The following is a 26,514-nucleotide window of genomic DNA, read 5'->3' on the forward strand; positions in this document are numbered from 1 at the left end:
CTTTACCACTGGTTGATCAGAGAGATCTGAGATCTGGTGTTACATCTATGTATATACAGTATTACATCTATGTATATACAGTATATGTAGTTTCCCCACAATTTTATAACATAAATGCAAACATACTTAACTGTCCTGCCTTGGACAGATACATTGGAACTGGTAGACAGATTTAAAGGAAAAATACAGCAATTCAGTTTTTGTCATTTTCTGTCACACATCAAATAAAAACAAATGTTTGTTCAGTCCTGATCTTTATTGGGCTTTGTAAGAAAATGACATTTGGGTATCAGAACAAGATTATATCTAAAATGATGCAAGCACACAACACCATACATATTATACGGTCAATATTTAATAGCAACGCTTTTTATATTGCAAGGTTCAGTTTGAAATGATCAAGTCATTGTACAAAAACTTTACAATGATCATGGATGAACAGTCACGTGGACACTGTATCTCCTACATGCAAAATAACAAAATGTATCCCCCAAGTTTTTACAGTTTTCACAACAGGATTGGTCATAATGGATTTTTGACATCCTTGAAATGAAGCCTGGTTATTTGTTTATGATTTGATTATTTGGTATGTCATGCTGTGGATCTACATTAAACTTCATACCCCTCCCTGCTTAGCCTTGTCAGCTCTCAAAAAAGTTAAACTCTTTAGTTATTTAATCCATTACTGTACTGTGTTGCCATGGTTTACAGAAATATGCAAGACATTAATACACAAACATAGTCAGATTTAACAGTGATTACAGTAACTTCAATAGCAGTCAGTAACATATTATTATTATTACATTAGACATTATGCCTAATTTAACTTTGAATACAAACATGAACCACATGGTAGCTGATTCCTGTAATAAACCCACAGCATTTCAAGTTCATCCACAGGCGCACGCCTTACATGGGGAGGTTTAGTGGAAGATGTAGGCTTCATGCTAAATTTGACCAATTTAAGGTGTGTGGGCATACATTGTCTATTTGATGTAGGCTTCATGCTAATCTGACCAATTTAAGGTGGTGGGCATACATTGTCTATTTGATGTAGGCTTCATGCTAATCTGACCAATTTAAGGTGGTGGGCATACATTGTGTTTAACGAAAAAACCTCCATACGCAATGTACTGTGGGAATGTATGGGCACATGATACGATGACCATATATGGTCAGAATGTGGTAACCAAATCAATCTTAAGAAATCAGTCAAAATACTGAAAGTCAAACAATGAACTACGTGAAATGTAGAATAATACATAAATAATATGCAAACAGTAGTGGTAAAGTTCGCTCAATAATTATTCCAAGGTTGCTGACACAGAGGCAAGTCTTCCCTGACACTTTGGGTTTCACTGGATAGAGCATGGAAAGGACACTAAAAGACATGATGGTTACTGAAAGACTGAGTAGGAACATACGGTCTGTGAATAATGTTGTGGAGAGAGGCTCAGGATTTACTGTTGGTAGTAACCACTTTTTGCAGTCGTTTTTGCAGCTGTTGTTGGACATACTGATTTGCACCAAACCTTAGCAAATATTACTTGAGAAAATAAGATCAATGCTGTGGTGGTAGCTCGGAGGTGAAGTGGTGGTTGAGTAGCGTGTGGGGAGAGTACTCAGAAACGGTGTCCGATGCAGCAAAGGTGTCAGAGAAGCATTGCTCTTCACTTGGATTTGATTTCAGTGTAGTCACTGGCGTCATCCCCCTGTCCTGCTCTCCCCTCCCTAGGCCTCCCTCTCATGAAGTCCAGGGCAGCGTAGTTCAGCTCTGGCCTCTGTAAGCCTGCCACAGAGCCCACAGACTGATAATCCCCCTCTTCTCCCTGCAGGACGGACCAAGCAAGTGGCAAGTCAGCACGACAAAAAACTCAAATCTGAAACTGACATAGTAACTAACACTCAGAGAGGACATGTTATTTTCATTGCAAACTGAAAGCTCAACCACAAACATCAAAGTAGTCCAAACTTCTGCCGAACACTTTGTCATGGTATGGCATATGGTGTCTAAACAACAACAACAAAACAACTATTTTGCAGGCCTACGTTACAAGTTGTCTGACCGAATATATATATTACACAGAGCTTTGCATTTTATTCTAACAAACAAGGATAAATGTTCTTGTGTGAATGCATTTTAGGAAATGCTAGACAAGGAGAATACAAAATATAGTGGTGATCATCAGGGTCCAAGCAGCACGTGTGTGAAGTGCCTCAAGTAGCCAAATTTGAATGATTCCCTGGCTCACCAGGTGAAAGAGGACAAGTTACATACGCTTTTTAAGGAATAAAAGGATTTTGAAAATGGAACAAAACCATGCAAGAGATACAGAGAAAAACGTATGCATTGTGGCTTGCTGTAGCGCCTCTGTGTGGTTGACTTCAGTCAAAATTTGGAACATAGCTTCTATGTGCCATTCTGAATTAGCTTGTAAAGTTTCATGAAGATCAGCCATTCACAATGGCAAATACCGACTGCTGAATATTGACTGGCCATTTGGCAGCCATTTTGTAGAGTCTGCCAAATGGCACTTAAGAAAATATAAACAAATGAGCCAAGTATTAGTGTACCAATTGTTTGATTTTTTTCCTGTAATATTGCGAGGTGTCAGCTGTAGCTCCCCAATGGACAAAATGTCATGAAATTAGAAGTTTGCGAATGTGGTAGTGATTGGTGTGTATCAAGTTGTCACGTTTGGGCCTTTATATCACAAGGTAGATTGGCCACAGAGTCATTGGCCACACCGTCAAATATAATTGAAGCAAAACTTTAAAACGGTTTGCCAATTGTCAATATTGTCTGTAGATAATGACGTACACCAAATTTTGTGAGAATTGGATTAATGTCCTCTGACTAGTACGTTTTACTTTCTAAAACTTGCAGGGCGCAGATTGGCGGCAATAGGTGGGGGGTCATGGGTCAGCTTTTAAGGAATCAGAGGGGTCAAAATAGTTCTAGCCCATATGATTTCTAAGATATGAGCCAGAATGTAAATACACTTACTATAGTGTCCCCTTTGTTATGTGTCGGACACATACGTGTTTTTTTCATCATTCTTAACACAACACTCCACATTGACAAAGCAAAATCAGGTTTTTAGACTGTTTAGTTAATTCATTAAAAATAAATAACTGAAATATCATAAGTATACGTCAGTATTCAGACCCTTCACGTAGTACTTGGTTAAAGCACCTTTGGCAGCAAGTCTTCTAAGCAACGATCCTACAAGCTTAACACCTTTTTGGGGAATTTTCTCCCACTCTTCTTGGCAGAGTCACTCAAGCTCAACTCGGTGCACAGCCATTTTCAGACCTCTCCTGAGATTCTCCATTGGGCTCAGGACTCTGGCTGGGCCCCTCCAGGACTTTCAGAGTTTTCCTGAAGTCACCCCTGTGTTTTGTTGGTGGTATGCTTCAGGTTGCTGTCATGTTTAAATGTAAACTTTTGCCCCAGCCAGAGATATTGAGAAAAGGTTTTCACTCAGGATTGCTCTCTATTTTTCTGCATCCATCTTTCCTTCTATCCTAACTAATCTCCCTGTCCAGGTCATAGAACAAGCCCACAGCATGATGTTGCCACCACTGTGTTTAACTGTAGGCATGGTATTAATGACGTGATGCTCGGTGCCTTGTTTCCTCCAACACACCATTGGGAATTGTGGCCAAATTGCTCAATCTTTGTTTCATCAGACCATTTTGCTTCTCGTGGTCTGAGACTCATTCAGGTGCTTTTTGGCAAACTCCCAGTGGGCTGTCATGGGCCTTTTAGTGAAGAATGGCTTCTAAAATGTCTAGCCACTCTACCATACCATCTGATTGGTAGAGTGCTGCACTGATGGTTGTGGAGATGGGAGAACCTTACAGAAGGACAAAGGAGGTCTCATTCACAATGACCATTTGTGTTCTTGGCCTTTCGTCCCCAATTTATCAGTTTGGCTGGACAGCCAGATCTAGGAAGACTGTTGGTGGTTCCAAATCTCTTCGATTTCAGAATGAAGGGAGGCTACCTCGGGCATGTCCAATGCTGAAGAAATGTTCTTGTATCATTGTATCTGTGTCTTGATACAATACTCTCTCGCAGCTCTACGGACAATTCTCCCGACCCCGTAGCTCGGTTTATAGACCATCAACTGTGATGCCTTATATAGACCGGTGTGTGCCTTCCCTAATTAGGTCCAACTAGGCACATATACAATGAAGTTGTAGAAGCATTTCAAGAACCACTGATTGAAGTAGGATGCACCAGAGCTCAATTGCTTTCAGGCTCTGGGCTCTGTAGAGACAATTGTATTGTTATGGCGCTATATAAATCAAATTGAATTGAATTGAATTGAATTGCATAGGGTCTCAATTGCTTAGGGTCTGAATACTAAATGGGATATTTCAGTCTTTCATTTGTATGTGGTGTGTATACCTTACAGTGTTTTCTCCCCATACCATTTTGTGAAAGAAAACTAGTTAATAATAACTATAAAATAGTTATAGTAATAATAATCATGACAAAAACAATAGGGTTCCAGCAGCTTCTCTGCTTGGACCAACTGATTAAAGATGAAACCAAGACTGTATGCCAATGAATGAGTTAAGCAAAAATGCTTTGATGTGTTTGCCTTACCGTGGTACTCTCTTCTAGGATGGAGTTAAACTTTGAGCCCAGCAGCTCAGTCTTAAGCTGTTTAGTTAAAGGAAAATAAACAGAGAAGAGGCATAGAAGCATGATGGTTTAGAGAACATTGGCTCAAATGTACTCCACCTAAGGGTAAAAATGGGACTCCTGTAGAACATCATTAACAGCTAACAGCAGGTCTACAACTGAGAAGTAATCAGCTGCTTAAGTATCACAAAGCATTTTAATAAGTTGCTAATTAGCAAAGCAATAAGCAAGCAAGCACATGTGAACACAAACACTGTAAACAAAAGCTAGGGTTTCCATTTTCATATCAACTAGCAGGAGGTAGGAAATAGCAAAATGTGTGGAATATGTTTGTGACCAAGCAGCCATGAAGCATTTAGAATGACTAGGCTGAGATGCTGTGATGCAGTTCTGCTGAACCAGAACAGTCACACAATCGAATAGTTTTCATAATAATAATAATATCGACGATGCAATTTACACAGAAGTTTGAAATGCCACTAGCATTCTATTTTCCCCCCACAAAATATGAAAGTGATTTTGATAGGACATTAAATTGGGCTTACTTATTGGAGTAATAAGGCATAGTAGGATATTTTTAGGAAGTGTGGGATTGTTTATGTATACGGCATACTAGGAGTAACAAAACTGTTAAGTGAACATACACAATGAAGAATTATGGAAATGTGTGATGTCATTTTGTGTTAACATTGTGTATAACTCTTGCCCCATATACATGTATCAGTCTCCCTCTGGTTCTTCATTTAACCAACACGACTGTATAGCATTCATTCTCTGATAACTACAGTAAGTTAACTTGTGCTATCTGCAAACCTGGCTACCTGTTGGCTAGTGACCTATATCAGGGGTTTTCAACTGGTTTTGTCCCACGGACCACCATTCTGTTTGTAACCGCCCCCGCCACGCCCCCTCCCCCCGCACACATATTCTGCCTATAATTTCTTCGCTGAATATGGGTCTACATCAGTATTTTGGGCAATGCGACTTGGCTATTCAGACATAAATATGTCGACTGGCCCAGTTTTATTTATAAAAATAAAAAAAGTCAATGGTGAACTGATCAACATAGGCTCATGTTGCGGACCCCCTGCAATGTCGTTGCGGACCACCAGGGGGCCACGGACCCCTGGTTGAAAACCCCTGACCTATAGTGTTTCCTACTCCAAACACCAAGCACATGGGGAGCAGTGTATCACTAAGTTTGTCCCCCCTACCTATTAGTCACAGAAGTAACTCAAAGATTTGGCCAAGATGGCGTAGGCTAAAGGCTACATGTAGCATAATAACATAGATAGATGGATTACTTTATTGGACTACATTAATTAAAGGACTTCCTGAAGAAGTAGAGTCTGTTTTGTTCCTTCCTGAAGACAGTCTCAGTGTTAAATTTCCCATTCAGTCTGTAGCCCTCCACCACCTCAACTTCTTCTCCCAGATATCGTGTGCAACTCAACTCGGGTCCTCTTGAAGTTCACAACCATCTCCTTCGTCTTGGGCACACTTAAGACAAGGGGGTCGTTCCCACACCATGCGTCAAAGCGGTCCACAAGTTCCCTGTTCTCAGTCTCTTGTCTACCACCCCACAACTGCAAATGTCTTAAATCTGAACATTTCTGCAGATGACAGGACTCCAAGGTGAGAGTACAGTCCACTGTGGTGCTCCTGTGCTGGTAACCACATGCTCAGACACACAATCCCTCAATCGCACAAGCTGTGGTCTGTCCATCTGGTAGTCAATAATCCAGGATGTTGTGTAGGTGTCAATCTGTAACACTAAACATGCCGGATTTTTAACTGGAAGTTCTGCACTGTATTATAAATAGACAATGACATTGTTGGAAATGGCATTACAGACGTTTCGAGTTATGTATCTCTCCCCATTCATTCAGATAGGAGCCTGATGTTGTAGCTGCCCGGGGTGTTCACCAAGATGGCTGCCGAGTGGCAAGACATGCTTTTAAAGACTTTGACATAGATGAGAGAGGTGTTAGTCACAGGTAAGTCCTCACTGAATGTGTAGGCTGTGCATAGATTTAGAGGAAAAAAAAAAACTTTTGTCTAACTTTATCTTCCGTTGGCTATTTGAGTTGCAAAGCTGATAAGCTATCGAAGCACGTAGCCCGTTTATGTGACGTACATCATACACGTGACAGAGAAGATGACACCACCGTTGACAAAGCTAAAACTATTCTCTAGCCTTGAAGCTGACCATGCTAAAAGTCTACTCCAAACATGTGTGCACTGACTGTACCAAACTTTTGTCTAACTTTAGCCTGTGTTTACAAATCACCTGAGTTGCAGAGCTTAGATAAGCCATCTACCTAATCTACAGCAAAGGAAGCTAAAATAGCAGGAATAGTTGGCTAATCAATAGCATAGCACGTTAAAAATGTTAGCCACGCAAATCTCCAAGTGTAATACTTCAAATATTTAAGCATACTCATTCTGTTCCTCCTCAGATAGTAAGATAGTAGTTGGTCAAGTTGTAGCTCAATATTACACTACGTGTAAACAGTGGATCGGTCTGCCATGTAGTCTATCTCCTCCCTAACAGCCACAGGTAATGATGAAGTCAGGTAATGGTAGTATGGGTGTTTATGCTGTCATGTGTGCTGTGATACCTGAACATATCACTTATTTTAGGTTTTCTAAAACAGTAATTGTATTTGTCAGGATTAATCAGAAGGAAAAGCTTTTAAGGTTTATGGCAACGCTATTACCTATTACCACATGACTGTGGTGCTGGACTGGACTGGACTCGAGATTCTAGACAAATCTGATCTCATTTTTCTTGATAGCACCGAAATCAGAGGACTTCCGGCAACTGGTCTATAGTCATTGAGGGCAGATGGAGAAGACTTCCGCAGGATGTCTTCCACAGCTCCTCATAAGGTTAAAGAGGTGCAGTGGAATGCCACATCGCTGGTCTACGTGGGCCTTCAGGACCCTGGGGCTGATGCCATCCGGACTTGCAGCTTTCTTCTGACACAGTCTCTGTAGCTGCCTCTTCCCCTGGCTGCTGGAAACAGACAGATAGGTGGGGGAGGTAAAGGGGGCTCAATGTCTCCTGACGTGGCAGTGGTATTTACGAGGCTGTGTTGAAGTCCATGGTGGGGGTGAGGGGTGAGGGGAGGCACAGTGTGAGTCGTTAGTCCTGATCACAGAGGAGCGGGGGGAGGGAGTGAGGTCTGTGTTGTGGCGGGGAGGTGGAGTAGGCAGCTGAGGGTCCTGTACTGAACCTGTTGAAGAACACATTCAACTCGTTGGCTCTGTTCAGGTTTCCCTCAGCCTGATTCCCTTTCATCTTGAAGCCTGTGATCATATTCAATCCTGACCACACATCCCTCACGTCGTTTTGCTGGAGCTTGTTCTTCAGCTCAGTTCTTCGCCTGTACGCATCCTTGCATCATCTCCCTCAGCCTCATGTACAGCTATCTCTGCACACTCCTTAGTAATTCTGTCCCCATCCCTGAAGGCTCTCTCTCCTTCAGGTCTCTAGTGATCCAGGGCTCATTATTGGGGAAGCATCACATTGTCCTGGTAGAGCTGGTGCTATGGACACAGAAGTTAATATACTCTGTCAAGCAGTTAGTCATTGAGTTGATGTCCTTTCCATGGGGCTCACACAGAGTAAATCCCAGTCTGTGGCGGCAAAACACACACCTGCAGAGTCTCATTCGCTACTGATGACCAAATGGGGTCAAAAGTACTGTGATCTGATCTGCCAGGGGAAGGAGGACAGTGGACCTGCATGGTGCATAAGGTAAATCCAATGTTTCATGGACTCTTGGTGGGGCAATAGACAATTTGTTTGAAAAGTTGGAAGTGTGGAAGAGAGATTCAGTTGAGATTCTGTTGAGTGTTGTGTTAATAGTCTGGCAGAAACATGAAACATGCCGTGTCGTTATCGGCTGATGGCAGGATGTAAACAGCAACAATAATGACACGCGTGAGCTCACTATCTCGGCAGATAGTACGGACGCAAACTCAGACATGCTCTTTTAGCGTAATATGTCTGTGATTCCACCATATGTTGTCCACAAGCACTGCAATCCTTCTCCTTTCTGCTCTATTTGCAATCCCTGCAGACATTTGTATGATTGAAAAAGATCTAGTTGACCAGTAGAGTCTACATCAACTTTGATTGATATTTATGTTTTACATTAACTCAGTCGAAGCAAATAGATCCCTGTAGGTCTTAATTTGAAATTTAAACATTTAAGCTTCTGAGCTTTCTAATAGGCAAATCATTAATGTTTGGCCAATGGGGTTGCTACTAAACACTGTTTTTGCTTCAGTTATTCATTGTATTATGTGATGGGATGGAATAATGCTAGCTGCATAACTAACTGACTTAAGTGGATATCTTGGCAAAAAGCATAGGCATGACATTATGTTAAAAAAAGTGTTATTTCTTTACTTTCTGATGATCATTTACAAATGTTTTAAACACAATTTCTTCAATCTCTAAAGGTTAGTGACAGATGATGATAATATCTGCTAGCTAATTAACACTGCCTAATACAAATCTAAATAGAGGTAAACATTAAATTAAATTAAATTGTTACTAGGTATTGTATCTTATTTTAAACGAGTGAACAGAGATGTTGTAAATGTAGTGCACATTTGTGGCTGTCGATTTGCTTCTGTACATTTCCACATTTGATGGCAAAGGGCCAACTTCCCTTTTCTGTAATTATCAGGGAAGTTGGCCCCATGCCCACCTTGATTGAGTCTACTTTGAACTTTGACCTTCACTACAGCATGAACACCCAAATGGGGATATGCTTCTGAAACAGACTTTTCACAATGCCCAGGCTATTCAGTGTGTAGTTCTGTGGTATGGGCATGACACGGCGATGGAATGACCATTAGGCTAGATGTGTCCAAAAAATATCACCAATAAGTACATCAGTTAGCAAGCTACACAGCTTTTATCGTTCTAGCAGTACATTCATGGTCATTTCCAAGGTAAGTCAATTGCCTGCTAGTTAGCTTCCATGTTATTGGAAACACTCCATAATGTATCTTCAACTACATGCTTACTCTGTTCACTTGAGATTTAAAAATTCAGCTCACTTTCTAACAAAATATGCATTTACATTGTGACATGATTTCCCAATAAAGTGAATGGAAAGCTTTTTAAATGTTCAAACCTAAACCACATCGAGTAGTTTGAATACTAATCTCAACTGAAACCGGAACTTGTGGTGTTTTGGTGTTAAGTGGATTTGCATAGCCACCTAGAAGTGATTTCAAGTTGTGAGTAATTCTAACACACCCCCCCCCCCCCTCATTCAGAAGCTTATATACATCAGACTAATGAGGGCACACGGACATAATGACAGGAGCTACAGTAAGTAAGTGAATAGCCTGAGCCACTATTTGAGTTGACTGTTTTGGGGACTAATATTATACCATAGATGCTGTGCAGGTAGGTTACTTACAAAGCTCTGAAGTCCTTAAGGGAACAGAAGAAACCAGTAAGAGATAACGACGAAATGCATGTACCTAATAGAATAATTAATAATCATTATTTGATACTTTTCCATTGTAATGCATTGTATTGTCATTTTCTCATGTTTGTCGTTCCTGGCCTGTTTAAGTATGCCCTTCTCCTACTCGTTTGCCATTCATCAGTGATACTTTTACAAAGTGAATGTCTATAATGCTTCGTAATAGGAATAGTATAATGCATAAAGTGAATGTCTATAATGCTTCGTAATAGGAATAGTATAATGCATAAAGTGAATGTCTATAATGCTTCGTAATAGGATTAGCATAATGCATAAAGTGAATGTCTATAATGCTTCGTAATAGGAATAGCATAATGCATAAAGTGAGTGTCTATAATGCTTCGTAATAGGAATAGCATAATGCATAAAGTGAGTGTCTATGCTGTTTGGGATTAGGAATAGTATAATGTAAACATGATATGGCCCAGTTATTTGTCACACGAAGTATAATCAATTAACTGTGCCAGTGAAAAAAAATGATTCCAGCCGGCAGTAGAAGTGAAAATGGAATTTATGAAAACCCCCAGAAGAAAAAGTAAATTTTTTAACACAAATGACTATTATTACTTTTACTCATTCCATAGGCATCATCATAGTTATAATATTATTATTTCTCACCACTTTCTTCCTGAGACTGTGTTTGTCCTTCTTGACTGCGCTGTAGAACATTGATGGATTCTCCAGTTTAGAAACCAGGTCCTGCCCAGGGTTGCCATCCTCTCTGGGAGACACGTGCCATATGGTCAGACACAGTTTCTTTAGGACTGTCTCTATGTCTAGGAACCACAATTAGCCTGATCATTTGAAAACAATCTTTTATATCACTTGTCACATCATTTTACTATAGCGCCCCTTGTGGAATTTAGGGATATTATTTTTTGGGCTATAGAGCAGCTCTATGTTTTTAACCTCTATGTCTGGTCAATGTGGTTTCCTATTATACGATTGATTATATACTTGGAATGCATTTATACAATCTATATGCACAGCCATACGTTTTTAATATGAATAGGTAACATCAATTTAATTATGTATCCATTTGAGTGATTACCTCAAGAACCTCACTATTAATTCTAAACACTGCTGTGTACACTTGATATATACTGTAAAAGCTTTTAGCACTACATCACATATAAAATGATTAAACAGATGGTCTTACCTGAAATCAATTGAATATTATGTCATAAATCTAACAAAACAAAACAAAAACAACATTTGACAGGCTTTCCCCGTGCCGCCCCCCTTAGTGCCCCTTAGGTAACTAAAATACAGCGAGATGCCCTCTGTGTTGCCCCCACAGTGGAGCAAACAGGATCAAGTTCTCTCTAAGGAGCCGGCACAAATGAGAAACCATATAACATGTGATGGCTGTCTTAGTTCCGGTTAAAGCAATGGTGTGTCCCATAGAGTTCCCCCATGGGTGCCTTGCCTTTCACGGGGGAAATGTGACAGTGCCCTGTAGAGTACAAGGACATAATAAAGTGCCCTTTTGGCTCTCAGTAAAGAAGATGCACTCTCATGAGGTGCCATTATAATGGGGTTAGCTGGAGGTTCTCTATGGCTGCCCCTATGGAGGTGCAGATTTGATTTCTTCCCAAATAACAATAATAATAATAATAATAATAATAATAAAACTTTATTTATATAGCACCTTTCATGCAAAAGAATGCAGCTCAAAGTGCTTTAATAACATGAGTAAGTGCAGCCTAAGGTACACCCTTATCTACAGAGCTTTGTGCAGTAAATAAATATATGAAATATCTATGAACAAGGATGTATTACTAATGCTATTTATTTTCCTAAGTTTACTTTCTGCGCAGGCCTGTACAAAAGCTTTTTTAACATGCTAAATAATATGCTAGATAGATACTGTCTAGGTAGCCAGCTAGATATCCTTCTTAGTAATCTCTACACTAAATATGTGGTACAAATTAAAATAAAGTAAAATAAAACTTGTGGTGTGGTAAAATGTGTCAATATTATTAATTATTATATGATAATTGTATTATTAGCCCAGTTGAAAAGGCTCTCTGAGCTCTTGCTATTGCCAAATGGGAGAGAAATCCACATTGACAATGACACAGTCCTAAGCATCTGCAAACTGACGGACAAAGGGATTCTGATTTGATTTTGCTTCTGGATCACAAATAACAACACAAAATGTTAATAGTTCCATGTTTCACAGATGTGTAAACAACACCTTTAATACTAAAATGTTTCCTGTATTTCATAATGGAGATGTTTGCGAAATAACAGTTTGAAAAGCAAGTGGCTGTGACATTTTCATTTTTATACTGAACCATTTTATAAAACAATGTAAACTGGGGTTGGAGTCTTTTTTTATCAGACTGTGCATCAATTTCTGCTGATAGGAGGCAATTGAATGTACCAGGTGCCCTTCATATGTGTTTCACCCCTGCCCTTAGACATTCGGAATCTACCCCTGGAGCACCCAGGGCCACTGAAGAGGTCAAACTGGTAACAAATTACCTGAAGGGGTTAGACACGAGAGGCAAAGCAAATGAGTGACTCTCCTCATAAACCTCTGTTTAGATTTAGAAGGCCAATTTGGAATGGCGGTTTGGGTCTTCGTTACAACGGAACCTTAATTGAGTTTATAAGCTGAGAAGGCTTACTGATTTCAGTGGTGCCCCCAGAGCCGTTTTAGCCTGCCTGTTTGTGAAGGAGCAGTGAAGTTGTCAGGTCAGATAGTTTCATCATAACAAATTAAAAAGCTAATAATGTTAGCAATCATTAGGCTCACTGAATGAAAATAAGATTGTGTATCCATTCAATGAATTCCCATTACATGTAGTGGGAGATGGATCAATAGCCTATGCGTATGTTAAATGTAAATGAAAACGGTATAAAAACGTTATAAAAGGCCATCATAAAATTGGTCTCACATCAACAGTTAACTGAACGTGACAATGTTACTGATCACGACGTGTCAAGACTGATGTGAGCTGCATGGTCTGATGGCATGAACATGGTCTCACAACATGGATGTATTGTGTTAATAGGCTACTTGTTTATTAGTAGCTTATTTAACTTGATTGGATGAAAAATGTTCAGCGCCATTTAGGGGTGTGCAAAAATATAATTTTATCAATTAATCACTTTTTTAAATCTCTCCGATTCTATTGATGTCATGATCTGCACTGTTTTCGTTCTGTATCTTGTTTGGGGACTTTTATTTGGTAATAGCCATGTGTTTATTTCAGGTGCTTCTGTTGTTCCTTGTGTCTGACTCCGCCCCTCACCTGATTTTTGTCAGCGATGTGTTCACCTGCCCTTCGCTTCTGTCCAATGATCCACATCCCCTTTTTAGTTTCCCTGTGAATTTAAGCCCTTGTGTTTCTTCTGTTTTTCTGTGTCAAGGAACCAGCGTTTTTAAATTGGCTCGCCACTGTTTCAAGTTTGCCTGGCAGATAGTGGTAAAGTAAACACTCTTCTCTTCAGATCTGAATAAACTCTTTGTTTCTTAGTCGTTCAGGAAAAATCTTCAAATCTTCACTCTTCAGGCAGAGTGTGGAGCAAAAAGTGAATTTTTTTTTGCCAGTACAATACCAACAGCAAAAACCTGAGCATGTCTCCAGACAATACTGATCTTACAGAGTTTTACATTCCTTCTTATACATCCGCTGGGGCCCTCTTCACACTAAATCATCCGTGGCCCTTCCCCAAGGAACATATGAGAGTTGGGGGCCCGCAAGTATTTGTCATGTTTGGTCAGTCATCTGCCCCTGTCCACATGTCCAAGGCCCAACAGATAGCTCCTGGTATACTAGTGTGGAAAGGTGAAGTCCCTCCCCCTTCTCACTTTGTACCCCTGCACCTGATGACGGGTCCAATTGGGACTGATTGGGCTAAATTAGCCCCTGGTGCTGCCACTCTTAAAAGGCACACTCATTGTTGTTCGAGAGACAGACTGAACAGGCTGCAAGAAGCTGAGACGAGGTCCTAGACGAAACCTGTGCGACACAGTTGGACCTTGTCTGTTTTAATAGCTTTAGTTTTGCTCTGGGTATGTTTCTTTGTTTTGGGGTTGGGATTACCCTGGTGTATGTGCTTATGATTTTGGGGTTCAAGTCCCTTGGTTTTTTGTATATACTGTATGTTTTGGGGTTTGAGCGGGGGTTGTAAATAAATATACAGCTGTATTTTTATGAGAAAGCCACTGTCTCCTGCGCTGTGTGTTCTCCTGACTTCCTGCAACCACGATCCAGAAGCCTACATCCCACATCGACAACTAGAGAGTAACCCTGGGCTGATTCCAGGTTAAGAATGAAAAGCCTCTGGGAGACAGTGGGGAGCATTCCGCCAGCATGCAGACCGCTTTCCTTGATATACCTTCCAATACATTACACACATCAGTAGGTTTGCTATACTTGATACACATTTAAATATAGAGTGCACATAATCTAATGCCTTTCAAAAGTGTAAAAAGAGTTTTCATTCCCCATGTTGACCACCACAATAGCTTCCTTTAAGTGGAAGATTTTTCAATACCCTGTGGGCCCCAAGTCGCTCACTCCTGCCTCGTCTTCCTCTGCCACCCTTCCGGTCCTGCTGCATGAGCTCATCCAGTTTCAGAGTCCAGAGTCTACAAGCCCCCAGCCAGCACCCAGGTGGTTAGGCAGGCTGGGCCTGTTTTGCCCTTAACCAGTGTCCTAGTGTGCAAGCACTCAGCTTACTAACCGCCAGTCAACCTCACAGACTGCAAGCAACCAGCCAGAGACCCTCCATCCTGCTAGCCTCAGACCTGCTAACCTCCAGCCAGTCAGCTAGCACAAAACCTCCCACCTCCTGGTTTAATCCCCCCCCTAAATCCCCAGGATTCACTGTTCTGGGGGACTCAGCTAACTATGACAAAGTTTCCCAGAGGAGAGCGCAGCTCTCAACAACCTTGTGCCCCTCAGTTGCCCAATTCCTCGGTCCTCAGTTGCTCAACACCATAGAGGTCCCACTGCCCATCATGGAGGCTCCCGAGGTGGTTCCTGTTCCTGAGGTGGTTCCTGTGCCTAAGATGGTTCCTAAAATGGTTCCTATTACCAAGATGGCTCCTGTCCCTCAGTTTGATTCCTCAGATGGTTTCTGTCGCCAATGTGTTTCCTGCTTCTGAGTTGGGTCTTGTTTCTAAGATGGTTCCTCTCCCTGAGTTGGTTCCTGATCCCAACCTGAGTTGGTTGGAGTCAACTAATGCCACACCTGGTCCCAAGTTGGCCAAGTGTACGCCTAGTCCTGGGTTGGCCTATTCAATGCCAGTCCCTCAGTCAGCCAATGCCATGCCTGTTCCTGAGTTGGCCAACACCTCATCTGTTCCTGAGTTGGCCAACACCTCATCTGTTCCTGAGTCTGTTCCCAAGTCGGCCGACTACCTCCCTGTTGCTGATCCTGATCCAGAGTCAGCCGGTGCCCTGTCTGCTGCTGGGCCTTTCCCCAAGTTGACTGACACCCTGCCTTTGGTTCCAAGGCCTGAGTCTGTCCCTGAGCCTGTTTCTCTGGCTGAGTCTGTTTTTGAACCTGATCCATGTTTTGTTCCTCTTTTATAGCCCATTTTTGTTCCTCTTTCCAAGCTCTTTACAAATAAAAGGTTATTCTACTATAATTTGATTCTAGCCAAGCCTTTATTCATTTTTTCGCCATGGTCAGAACACCACATTGTGGCAAGGAGGTAAACTCTATTGTGGAAAGGGCCCAACACTTTTAAGGTTTATGGATTTCTTTAAAGTGTGTGTAATGATGGTAGGCTACTGTTGCCGTTCTATGATTCTGTGTAAGGTATTACACGGTAGAGCAGAACTAGTTGGATATTAAATATAGGCTACTGACATAGCAGTAATGAGCTGATGATTTTCAAGCTAGAAAAAAAAACATGTACAACCCCTGTTGTTGCTTCACGAGACATGCAGGGAAAACAAACGCTCCTCAAGTGGGTTTGTGTTCTTCTTAGCCTAATGATTCTGGCCTAAATCTTTCAGACCCAGACTAATCAGTAGGTTTATTATTGGGGTAAGGAAAGTTTATAAAATAAAATGTATACATTGATTAACAAATATCAACTGTGCTTAGGAAATGAAGAGAGTGGACATTTATGTGATGTGATGTGTGTGTGTGTGTAACGGTAGCCAGCGGGCACAGTGCTGTGCTGTGAGTAACACTAGCACTAGCCACAGACACTAGCACCCATGGGTTTAACCTCCCTGCCAGCATGCCCACGCCACGAGTCTTGTGCTAGACTGTGCTGGTCTACACAACACAGGCTACATTTGGTTGTGTAGAGCCGGAATGGGAATGAGATTAGTGATGAGCGTAGCGGTAGACAGCGGGTACAGGGAGTAAACCTGCCCGAGGTTACAAGTGTGAACACAATGCATGTGACATGTGCAGCTCCTGTCCCTGCAGAGCGGTGTTGAAGTGACTGTATCAGTAGGGTGATGTAGTGATAACAATAGAGCTCTCTCTATGCATTTACATTTAGTCATTTAGCAGACGCTTTTATCCAAAGCGACTTACAAGTTTGTATACACATTTCACATTTACACTGATGGCACACTGCACATCAGGAGCAATTAGGGGTTCAGTGTCTTGCTCAAGGACGCTTCGACAGGGAATCGAACTAGCAAACTTCTGATTACTAAACGACTTCTCTACCTCCTGAACCACTGTCACTCCTATGCACCCATAGAAGTGTGTTCGTCCATCACAAATTATGTCACAACTGCCTGTGCCCTGCTTTGATTCCCATGCCTGATCTGTGCAGTTTCCGTTGGTGGACTCTACTACTGTTGAGCAATCACACTTCGCATTTTTTTTTTGCAGAAATGTATCTCTAGTTATTATCATTCTGCGTATTTCGTGTCCGGACTTCTTCCCCTCCAGTTTTAGAGTTACTGACACCGTCCAAGGTATACATGTCCATCCTAATGCTTTTGATCCTGGCATGTACAGCTTTTTGATTGGCCCAGACGTTCTTAGTTTGGTTTTTCATCCCTTTTTCCCCCATTGAAATGAACAGGGAAACACATTAAGAGAACCTGACAGCCACAATCACATCACAAGACACCGGTCGTCACAACAGGTGAGAGTACAGGAGCAGGCTCTCTTGGGGTTTGGCATTGCCTTGGAAATTAAAAGGTAGAGGAGGTGATTTATTACTTTTTATTATATTTCTTTAAATTCTCGTTACATCTAGCCTAGCTGTGTATATGTTTGCAGGTGTCTGTATTGCTGTATTGTGAACAAAATTAATTTAAAGGTATTCATCATATGTTTTTCTATATTTTGGACTTGGAAGAAGTGGCTTTAGAGGGAAGCCTGGCAGAAAGGTATTTTTTTTTGGCTGTACACATTCAAAATTTAGAGTAATTCTGCTGGTCTCAAAAAAAGCATTGGTGTTTCTACACAAACACAAAATGATCAGCTAGAGGACTGTAAGGAACATTCCCTGAATTTGACAAAAAGTGTATGAGATTCGTATCGTAGGCTGTACCTTAATAGCACACGCTCTATTGAGAGAAATGGCTAGTGCAGAGCCCTGGTGATGACATCTATAGTATGTTCAGTATTCCTGGTTTGTTTAACCCTTGCCATACACTTTTATCACTCACAAAGGACTCGTGTGGCACCTACTCAAGTGTCACCAACTGAATTTGATTTTAGTTTTTACAATGAACTGCGATCCATGTCTTTATATGGCCAAGTGATGGATCAAATGTATACATACATGGCCATATAAAAGTTGTCCAAACTCTACTGACTCAGTTCTGGCCATGTCATAACACTTACTTCTTGTTGTTATGGCCAACATATCTCACTGCAGCAATGATGAAGGCAATAACTGCTACTCCTCCAATGGTTCCCACGATCACAGCCATCATATACTTTTCTGAAATACATAAAGTGACTCCATTACAACATAGTACATATTAATGACCACTAGCACCATCCATGCATCCCTCATTGAGAGAGGACATAGTCAACCTACACACTCAAATCCTAGGCAGTGAATTTTAAACAAATCATGTTCATCTAATTCATTCCTCTGTATTCATTCAGAAAACATTCTTTTCTGTTGTGGTTCACGTGCGGAAGGAGAAGGTGTTCACTCACTCTCCTGCTGCAGCTCCAGCTGGACGGTTTCAGTGCCATATATGTTGGTGATGCTGCAGTGGACATGAATCCCAGTTCCTCCGTTGCCCATTTGTTCCCCCTTGTCGCGCAGCTTGATCATTCCAGTTGATGTGAAGCCGTCTGTGTGTGTGTAGTAGTTGAAGCGATTCTCTGTCTCGTTTATGGTGATGTTCAGGTCAGGGAGGTAAAACTGAATAGCCGGCTCAGGGTTTCCTGTTGCCATGCACACGCACTGGACCCCCTCACGGACTACTGTGCATTTGGACTCGTCCAGAAGAATGGGAGCAACTAGAAACACAAGGAGGAGGAAATGAAAAGGAAACTGAGAGAGTTGAAGTGAAAACAGATGATATGATGATACAATGTGATAGGAGTCCACTAGCTTCAGTGAAGATATGATTAAGATGCTTCTTTATCCTCTTGTCACAAAGTCACACAGGCAAGTAGGTTCTGCTGCTCCAACATACAGTGCATTCGGAACGTTTTAAGACCCTTTCAAGTTTTCCACATTTTGCTATCCAATTTTGGATTCAAATCATTCTATCATTTTTTCCCAGTGACTTTTTATGGTGATATTTAAGTCTCCAAACACATTTTTGTTTTTGCTTTGTCATTGTGGTGTAATGTGTGTAGATTGATAAGGCTCTTTGTTCCCAGGGATGGTCCTCAGGTGTGTAAATAGTTTGTTCCCAGGGATGGTCCTCAGATGTGTAAATAGTTTCTCCATGAACATTTCCATTTGCCATGTAATCTAATTAGGTCTTTGTTCTAGCAGGTTCTCTGGTATTTACAGGAGGTGAGGATTTGTGCTTTGTTCTAGCTGGGTATTTACAGGAGGTGAGGATTTGTGCTTTGTTCTAGCTGGGTATTTACAGGAGGTGAGGATTTGTGCTTTGTTCTAGCTGGGTATTTACAGGAGGTGAGGATTTGTGCTTTGTTCTAGCTGGGTATTTACAGGAGGTGAGGATTTGTGCTTTGTTCTAGCTGGGTATTTACAGGAGGTGAGGATTTGTGCTTTGTTCTAGCTGGGTATTTACAGGAGGTGAGGATTTGTGCTTTGTTCTAGCTGGGTATTTACAGGAGGTGAGGATTTGTGCTTCGAGTGTTTCTGTACGTATATAGAGCTCCCCAACACATCTTTTTGTGTGTAGCCATATCTGTGTCATTTTAAGATGGGTCTGAAACTTTAAAGGGTCTGTACTTTCTGAATGCACTATATATGTACACCTCATGTCCATAATATCAACAACTGGTGTCTTTATCTCTCCTTCATATGACTACATGCCATAGCAGAGAATGTTATAGAAAGTATTCATCATTGTTATAAATATAACTCTTTGGTGAGATTTGGGTAATTCCATACACTCTACTGTGATGTTGAGTGAGCTGGAGGAGCGGCCATGCTCGTTCTCAGCCAAACAGCGGTACTGGCCGCCTCCCTGAGGTGTCAGCTCCACCAGTTCCAAGACAGACAGCTCGTCAGCCGTAATGGTTCCCACCAGCTCCCCATCCTTAAGCCAGGTAAGAGTAGGCACCGGGCTGCCTTGTGTGTTGCAGTGGAGGTATATAGATGAACCCTCCACCACTGTCAGAGAGCCATTCACCCAGGGATCACGGGGTGGAACTGCAAAGGCATGAAGACAGAAAGGACATGGAATTAAGTGAGATGACAAAGAGAGCTGGAGAGAGTTGGGGGGGGGGGGGGGAGCAATGTAGAAAAAGAACAGGCTCTGGGTTGGTTCTGTAAAGAGTCATGAAACAATTGACCTATGGCTAAGCCCCGCCCCTCGAACGCAGACGAGCCAATGGCAGTTTAGTAACAACTGCACTCGGACATCTTGAGTTTACAACTCCATAGAGTAGCATTAGAAACCGTGATTCTTCACTTGTTTTATGGGGTTTGAATACTGAACTGATAGCTGCCATTGTAAACTCTAGTAAGCTCCGATAACTTGTCCGAGTTAGCAACAGTAACTAAGGGGGGCGGGGCTTAGCCATAGGTCAATTGTATATTGCTTTAGCAGTATATCAATCAAATTGAATAGCACATAAAATGAGATGTGCATGATTGTCTCTTTTCCTGCCTTCTTTGCTGTTACAAACCGTACCATCCTCCAACACCATTTTATTCTGTCTGCTATCTGCTTTTGAAATAAAATGCATGAAATGAAATAAAATGAATCAAATGTGCTCACAAATCCTTGGATTTATAATTAAATTACTAACTTTACTTTTGACTGTTTGAGCTAGTATACTTTCCATGCACTCTGTACACTTTATCTGTACTTTTGGTAAAAGTGTCTCTTTGAGACATAATAATATAGGTATTGCTCTTGGATTGCTGGTGAGCTGTTGACAACCCTTTTTACAGAGTGAGCCAATTGGCAATTTTATAAATGTTAACACCAATTATCAAATTTGATGGTAAAGTACAGTACATCTTGAGATACTGCATTATGTGAGATATAGTTGCAATTCAGAAGAAATTGCTTTTTAAATTCTTCTTAACTGCGTTCGAGAATGAGGCCCAATGTATTTATAGATCTCTTGATTATTCCTGCTGGATGCTCTTGATTTAATACGATTGTGCCACAGATAAGCTCCGGCAGTATGCAGCACAGGAAAACATTGTGAGCATCGTCAAGGCAAAGGAAAGCACCTGAAACTTCATTATTTACCTCCAATATCAGTCTTGTTCAGACACAGGGAAACCTAGGGGGTTTAGACATTGTGTAAACTCACACTTGACAGCCAGGTACATAGAGGTGTTCATAACACCGTAGCCATTGTCCCCAACGCAGGTGTAGATGCCCTCCTGGGAGGGGTTGAGCTCCTCTAGGTAGAGTGAGACGTTTGAAGCTGTGTCTGACAGGAGCTCTTCGTCTCCAAAGTGCCAAGAGATGCGGGACACTGGGTTACTGTCCACTTCACAGTGAAGCATCACTGCACTCCCCTCCATGACCTCTTGGGAGACATTTACCCACACCGTCTGGGGGGCATCTGCCAAAGAACACACTCATTAGTCTCTTATGCATTCACATCACATCTGACGTTTTACTACTTCAAAGTTAACGACTGAATCCAACACTATCATTGCAACATGAGTCCATTCCATGTTAAGCCACCAAGGGCTTGGCGGGTCAAGTCAGAGATTAATGCAGCCCTGCTAAAGTTCAAAACAATACAGGATAGTTTAGTTTGTTTGCCCTTATCAGAGTCTTTGGTTTATTGATGATCATGTGATCATTCGAACACCAAACACATTTCATTTAAAGAAAAATGAACACGGGGAAATGTATTTTAAGAAGTACCTGTGACACATATATATAAAAGCAAAGACCCGCAACTGTCTGAATATAACATTGCTTTGTGTATATATATATAATATTTCCATCTGTTTCAGTATCATTTATCTGTATTTTGGTTTTATGTAGCATTCTTGCAATTTTTATGACAATTAAGTAAGAGATAATGTATACTCTGCTGGTCTGTATCGGAAAATAAATCCCGACAGGATGAACAGGACTCTAACACGCAGTGGAGGAGCTGTGTAAGTATGCTATATGTATAAGAACGCTTATTAATCTCTGTATGTATAAGTGAAAGTTATACCAAATTAAACATTAGCAGTGTTTCTCATCTTTAGCATTCCTATCATGAACTCATCTGGTAATTAAAGAAGTTGTCAAGTCTAAGTAAAGCCAATGTAAAGCTAGTTTTGAGGTGAGTTGACGTAGAATGACCCAAAAACATTTTCCACAACTTACACTTGACATCCAATGCAAGGAGATGTTCATACACAAAGGTGGTGTTTGGGTATTGAACTCGACAGCCAAGCAGTTGGCCATTGTGCATGGGTCTGGGAGTAAAAGTTAAAGTGCTGGATATCACTGCTGTGTTGCTGTCTTCCAAGTAGTCGGCAGTGAAGAGAGGGTCTGGTAGGTAGTCTGTGTACATCCAGTGTATTTCAGGGGTCATATCAGGACAGTTGTCAGGGGCATAACACGTCAAATCAAGGCTGTCATCACTAACAATTTCCTCAGGTACATCAATGTTTGGTTGGTCTAAGGAAAAAGGAAAACGAGAAAAATTAGGGTAGAGAGAATTGTTGGAGAAAATGACATGGCTGGATATGGAAAAGCAGCCAAAAAACTGCAAAAAAGGTCAAACAAACTATAAGTACATTCATTTCAACTGGGGTTTGTGATTCGAAGAAGAAAAAGAGTCGAGCATTTCAGAATACTCTTCCGGAGACTGGGACTCACTGTCCCTACCACCGCAGCCATTTTAGCTCCACCAGCTGGTGTGACATGGTCTTAGCGTCTCTTCAGATGTCCGCCATCTTGACTGAAGCATGTTATGTTTCAGTCAATTTTTGTGTGGTGTTAAGCCACTTAACCTGTAACATTCATCTCCGACCACTATATGGTGACATATTCAACATCCACATTTGTTTTTCTTTCCTAGACCAAATTACTCCTCTCTAAATCATCTCCCCTGATATTTGTATTGTCTCCACCTAGCACTATTGAAACTCTGTTTCTTGAATACTTTGTTGCTCAATCTCGATTTGCCCCTCGACCTGGTGAGACTTACTGATGTTAGGATGCAAGTTTGCTTATTCTAAGATGGTTGTGGAACACCCCTGCCTGTTTCTGCACTTGACGATTGAGATTTTACTTCTGGAAGTTTGCGACTGAGGCAGTTGCTGACAATATGTTCACTATTTTGGAACGTTTTCTTAAGAGACAGTGAGACTCTAGCTGCGGCATTCTATTGTGCCCTGTCTGCTGATCACACGGAGTGGTCTTGAGCCACTGGTAGCACTCCATGAAAAGTTGTGTATCTGGGAGTATCTGGACAAAATAAAAGTCTACCAAAGCTGCTTTTTGGTGGAGGTATTCGGACACTGCAGGCCTGCAAAGACCCGCAACTGTCTGAATATAACATTGCTTTTTTTTCTGGTTTGATATATTTATTTTTGTCCTGCACTCATGTTTACACATTATACAATCTTTTTTAATTATAAAAAAGAATGTATTATTATTATCATTATTATTATTATTATTATTATTATTGTTTCTATTATTATTGTTGTTGTTGTCTGTGCTGAATATCATGACAGGACTGACACACCTATGTGTTTTTCAGTATGATGTACAGAAAGGAAGCAACTATTTGTTTGCTTATTGGTGTTGCCAGAATGCTCTGTCCTAACTACAGACATTTGATGTAATTCAAGTTGTCTAAGGCCTGATCCAGAATCAGTTTGATAATACCACAGATAGTTGGACAATGGATAGTAGCCCTCTAAAGAAACAAAAAATACCACAGCCAAAAATGAAAAAAGTTTAACATATAACAATAAATACAGGTAGAGAATACACAAGATAATAGATAAGATGAAGGGCAATTAAATAAAAAAAATACATTCTATAAGTCGAATATCAGATTTATCTTATTGTGCTTCCTATCTGACATGAGCCTAAACATTTATTTTAGCTTATTCATTACTTAATGAATCATAATTACTTAACTTAATCATTAATATTTTCCACAAATTACTTACCCAGGACCTTAAGTTCTGAGAAATCTGGGTATGTGTAAATATTGGCTCCACCCAGGTCTGCACGGAAGTAGTACCTCCCAGAGTGCTCGGGGCCGATGTTGCCGATCCTCAGTGTACAGTTCTTTTGGTGCAGGTCACCCACTAATTTAGTGCGCCCTTTGTAACTCTCATGCACAATGTCTGTCCGTGATTTGTACACCACAGGAGGGAACAGCTGCGGGTAAGGCTGGCCAAAATACCATATTCCATGGACCCCACGATAAGGCCTGACTCCCGAAGGATACATAAACGAACAGGGGATCACCACACATGAGTTGGTCATGGCGGAGATATCCCGTGGCATCCACACATTCCACTGTGTACTGACAGCTTAGAAAGTTGAGAAAGCAAAAAAAGGAGAAGTATTACAGTGGGAAGAAAGAATGAGTAACAGCCTAGAAGACAGCAACACCAATACCAGAGACATTAATTTACCCTCTAAATGCAAGTCTACATGTGACTAAATCTGGGCACGCATCTTCACAAATGGACAGCATTTCTTCAGCATGTACTATTTTAATATCACAATTCATCTGATGTATATGCAAATATTAGATTTTTACCATCACACAAACTTTTGTACTACTCTACTCTACTCTCTAAACTACTCTAACACATACAGTACATCTTAAAAGCTGGGATTTGCTCCATACACCATGTTACAATGCTTGCATTAATGGTGCGATATGTAATTTCTGCTGTCCAAAACAAAATATGGTTTGATAACTAGAAAATACTGAATTCCGAAAGTCATTCCATACCCAAAGTACGAAGGGTCATGTAGCATTTTCTGATACTTACAACACTGTTCAGGACTTCAAGATGAAATTTTCTACTGTGACTAATTTGAATTTGAGTGCCGTTTTAACTCATCTTCAACAATTACAAAGATAGTGATATGTGAAATTGGGTTTTCATGCAATCTGATTTTTTTAACAGATGGAATATGTGTTGCAGGTATGCATATGCACTAACATGTTTTTCAAGTTCCACAGTGCTATGAGACCAGGCATGGTGTTGTTTTGTGGTGTGAGCGCATTGTTTTCTTTATTGAGTTAACGACTCCCCTTGAAGATGCAATTGAGGAAGCCTTTGAAAGGAAGAAGCTAAAGTATGCAGAACTGGTAGTGGAAGTTAGAGGCTTTGTAGCTAAATCAACCCCAACACTTCTGCTGGATTTTGGTTTTGGAGGACAGTCACTCAAAAGGAGCTTGTTGCTGTATCCTGCTTCTCAGGTTCTATGGCTGGGCAATCATGTTGTTGTGTTTAGCAGGTGTGGGCTACAGACAGTGTATGTTGTATTGTGAAGGAGTGCCTTGATGGATTCCAGGTACAACATGTGTTGCGTGTTGCGGCTGTCACCAGCCAGTTGTGCGATGTTGCTCAGGTTCAGGTTGTTATATTGGTTAGGTAAGGTTGTTGGGTATACTTGCATGTGACAGTGTGAGAATTAGCTGTTGTTACATTTACATTTACATTTAGTCATTTAGCAGACGCTTTTGTCCAAAGCGACGTACACAGACACTTAATAAATTATGATTTGGACGTAGGATGAAGGTCTGAAAATGATGCTTCTCCTCGCAGGCTGTTTCTCGTACATCTCACCTTCTTGACAATGATATGATGTGATTATGTTGTGGAGTTCAGCACGTTAGCCTCTGCCAGATTTCCAGATTTATTAATAATAATAATAATAATAATAATACATCACATTTATATAGCGCTTTTTAAAAGTTCTCGAAGAATGGGGTGTGTGTGTGTGTGTGGGGGGGGGGGGGTAGTTGGGGAAGGCATGGCTGAAGAGGTGGTTTTGAGGGCCTTTTTAAATGATGACAGTGTGGGGGCATTTTTTATGTGGTGTAATGAGTTCCACAGGGAGGGGGCAGCGACCGGAAACGCCCTATCACCCCAGGTTCGGCACTTGGTCCTCTGTATTTGCAGGAAGTAGGCATCTACAGACCTGATGCATCGGGAGGGGGCATGTTGGTGGAGGAGGTCGGAGAGGTAGGGGGAAGCCAGGTTGTTGAGGGCCTTGTAGGTGGTGAGGAGAATCTTGAAATGTATCCTGTGTTTAACCGGGAGTCAGTGAAGGTCATGGAGGACTGGGGTGATGTGGTCACTTGAGCTGGTAAGAGTAAGTAGGCGGGCAGCAGAGTTATGTGCGTACTGCAGTTTATTAAAGTCTTTGTTTGTGGTACTATAGAGGATACTGTTGCAGTAGTCAAGCCTGGATGTTATAAATGCATGGATGAGTGTTTCTGCAGCAGTGGGTGACAGTGAGGGTCGGAGGCGGGTAATGTTACAGAGGTGGGAAAAGGCTGTTTTGGTGATGTGGTTGACATGGAGCAGGAATGAGAGGGTGGGGTCAAAGGTGACTCCCAGGTTACGGATTTGGGTGGAGGGGGTGACAATGGAGCCATCAATATTGAATGTGAAATCCTGAGTGGGTAGGGTAAGGGAGTCTGGGCCAATGATTAACATTTCAGATTTATCGCAGTTGAGTTTTAGAAAGTTTCTTAGCATCCATGTTTTAATGTCAATTGGTGAATGTAGTGGTGAATGTAGAGACAGTGATGGTCTTGGAGGAGAGGTAGAGC

At 41.3% G+C, this 26,514-nt stretch overlaps 1 protein-coding gene across 5 annotated transcripts in view; it reads right to left on the minus strand.

Moving 5' to 3' along the window:
- Nucleotides 1–241: 241 nt before the first annotated feature.
- mag (myelin associated glycoprotein) overlaps nt 242–26,514 on the minus strand; it is a 66,012-nt gene continuing 39,739 nt past the window's right edge. For 2 of the 5 annotated variants that reach the window (XM_031576820.2, XM_012828710.3), the window contains exons 4-12: nt 23,879–24,247; nt 22,077–22,373; nt 21,052–21,309; nt 19,673–19,933; nt 18,289–18,597; nt 17,965–18,064; nt 10,792–10,894; nt 4,619–4,675; nt 242–1,829 (exon numbers count right to left, since the gene is read on the minus strand). In XM_031576820.2, coding sequence (XP_031432680.1) covers nt 1,671–1,829; nt 4,619–4,675; nt 10,792–10,894; nt 17,965–18,064; nt 18,289–18,597; nt 19,673–19,933; nt 21,052–21,309; nt 22,077–22,373; nt 23,879–24,247 — 1,913 coding nt within the window. In that variant the 3' untranslated portion in view covers nt 242–1,670. The remainder of the gene's footprint in view (nt 1,830–4,618; nt 4,676–10,791; nt 10,895–17,964; nt 18,065–18,288; nt 18,598–19,672; nt 19,934–21,051; nt 21,310–22,076; nt 22,374–23,878; nt 24,248–26,514) is intronic. The other 3 variants (XM_031576821.2, XM_031576823.2, XM_031576822.2) reach the window with 3 other exon arrangements.

The sequence above is a fragment of the Clupea harengus genome, chromosome 11, assembly GCF_900700415.2.
Source record: "Clupea harengus chromosome 11, Ch_v2.0.2, whole genome shotgun sequence".
Classification (NCBI taxonomy): Eukaryota; Metazoa; Chordata; class Actinopteri; order Clupeiformes; family Clupeidae; genus Clupea; species Clupea harengus.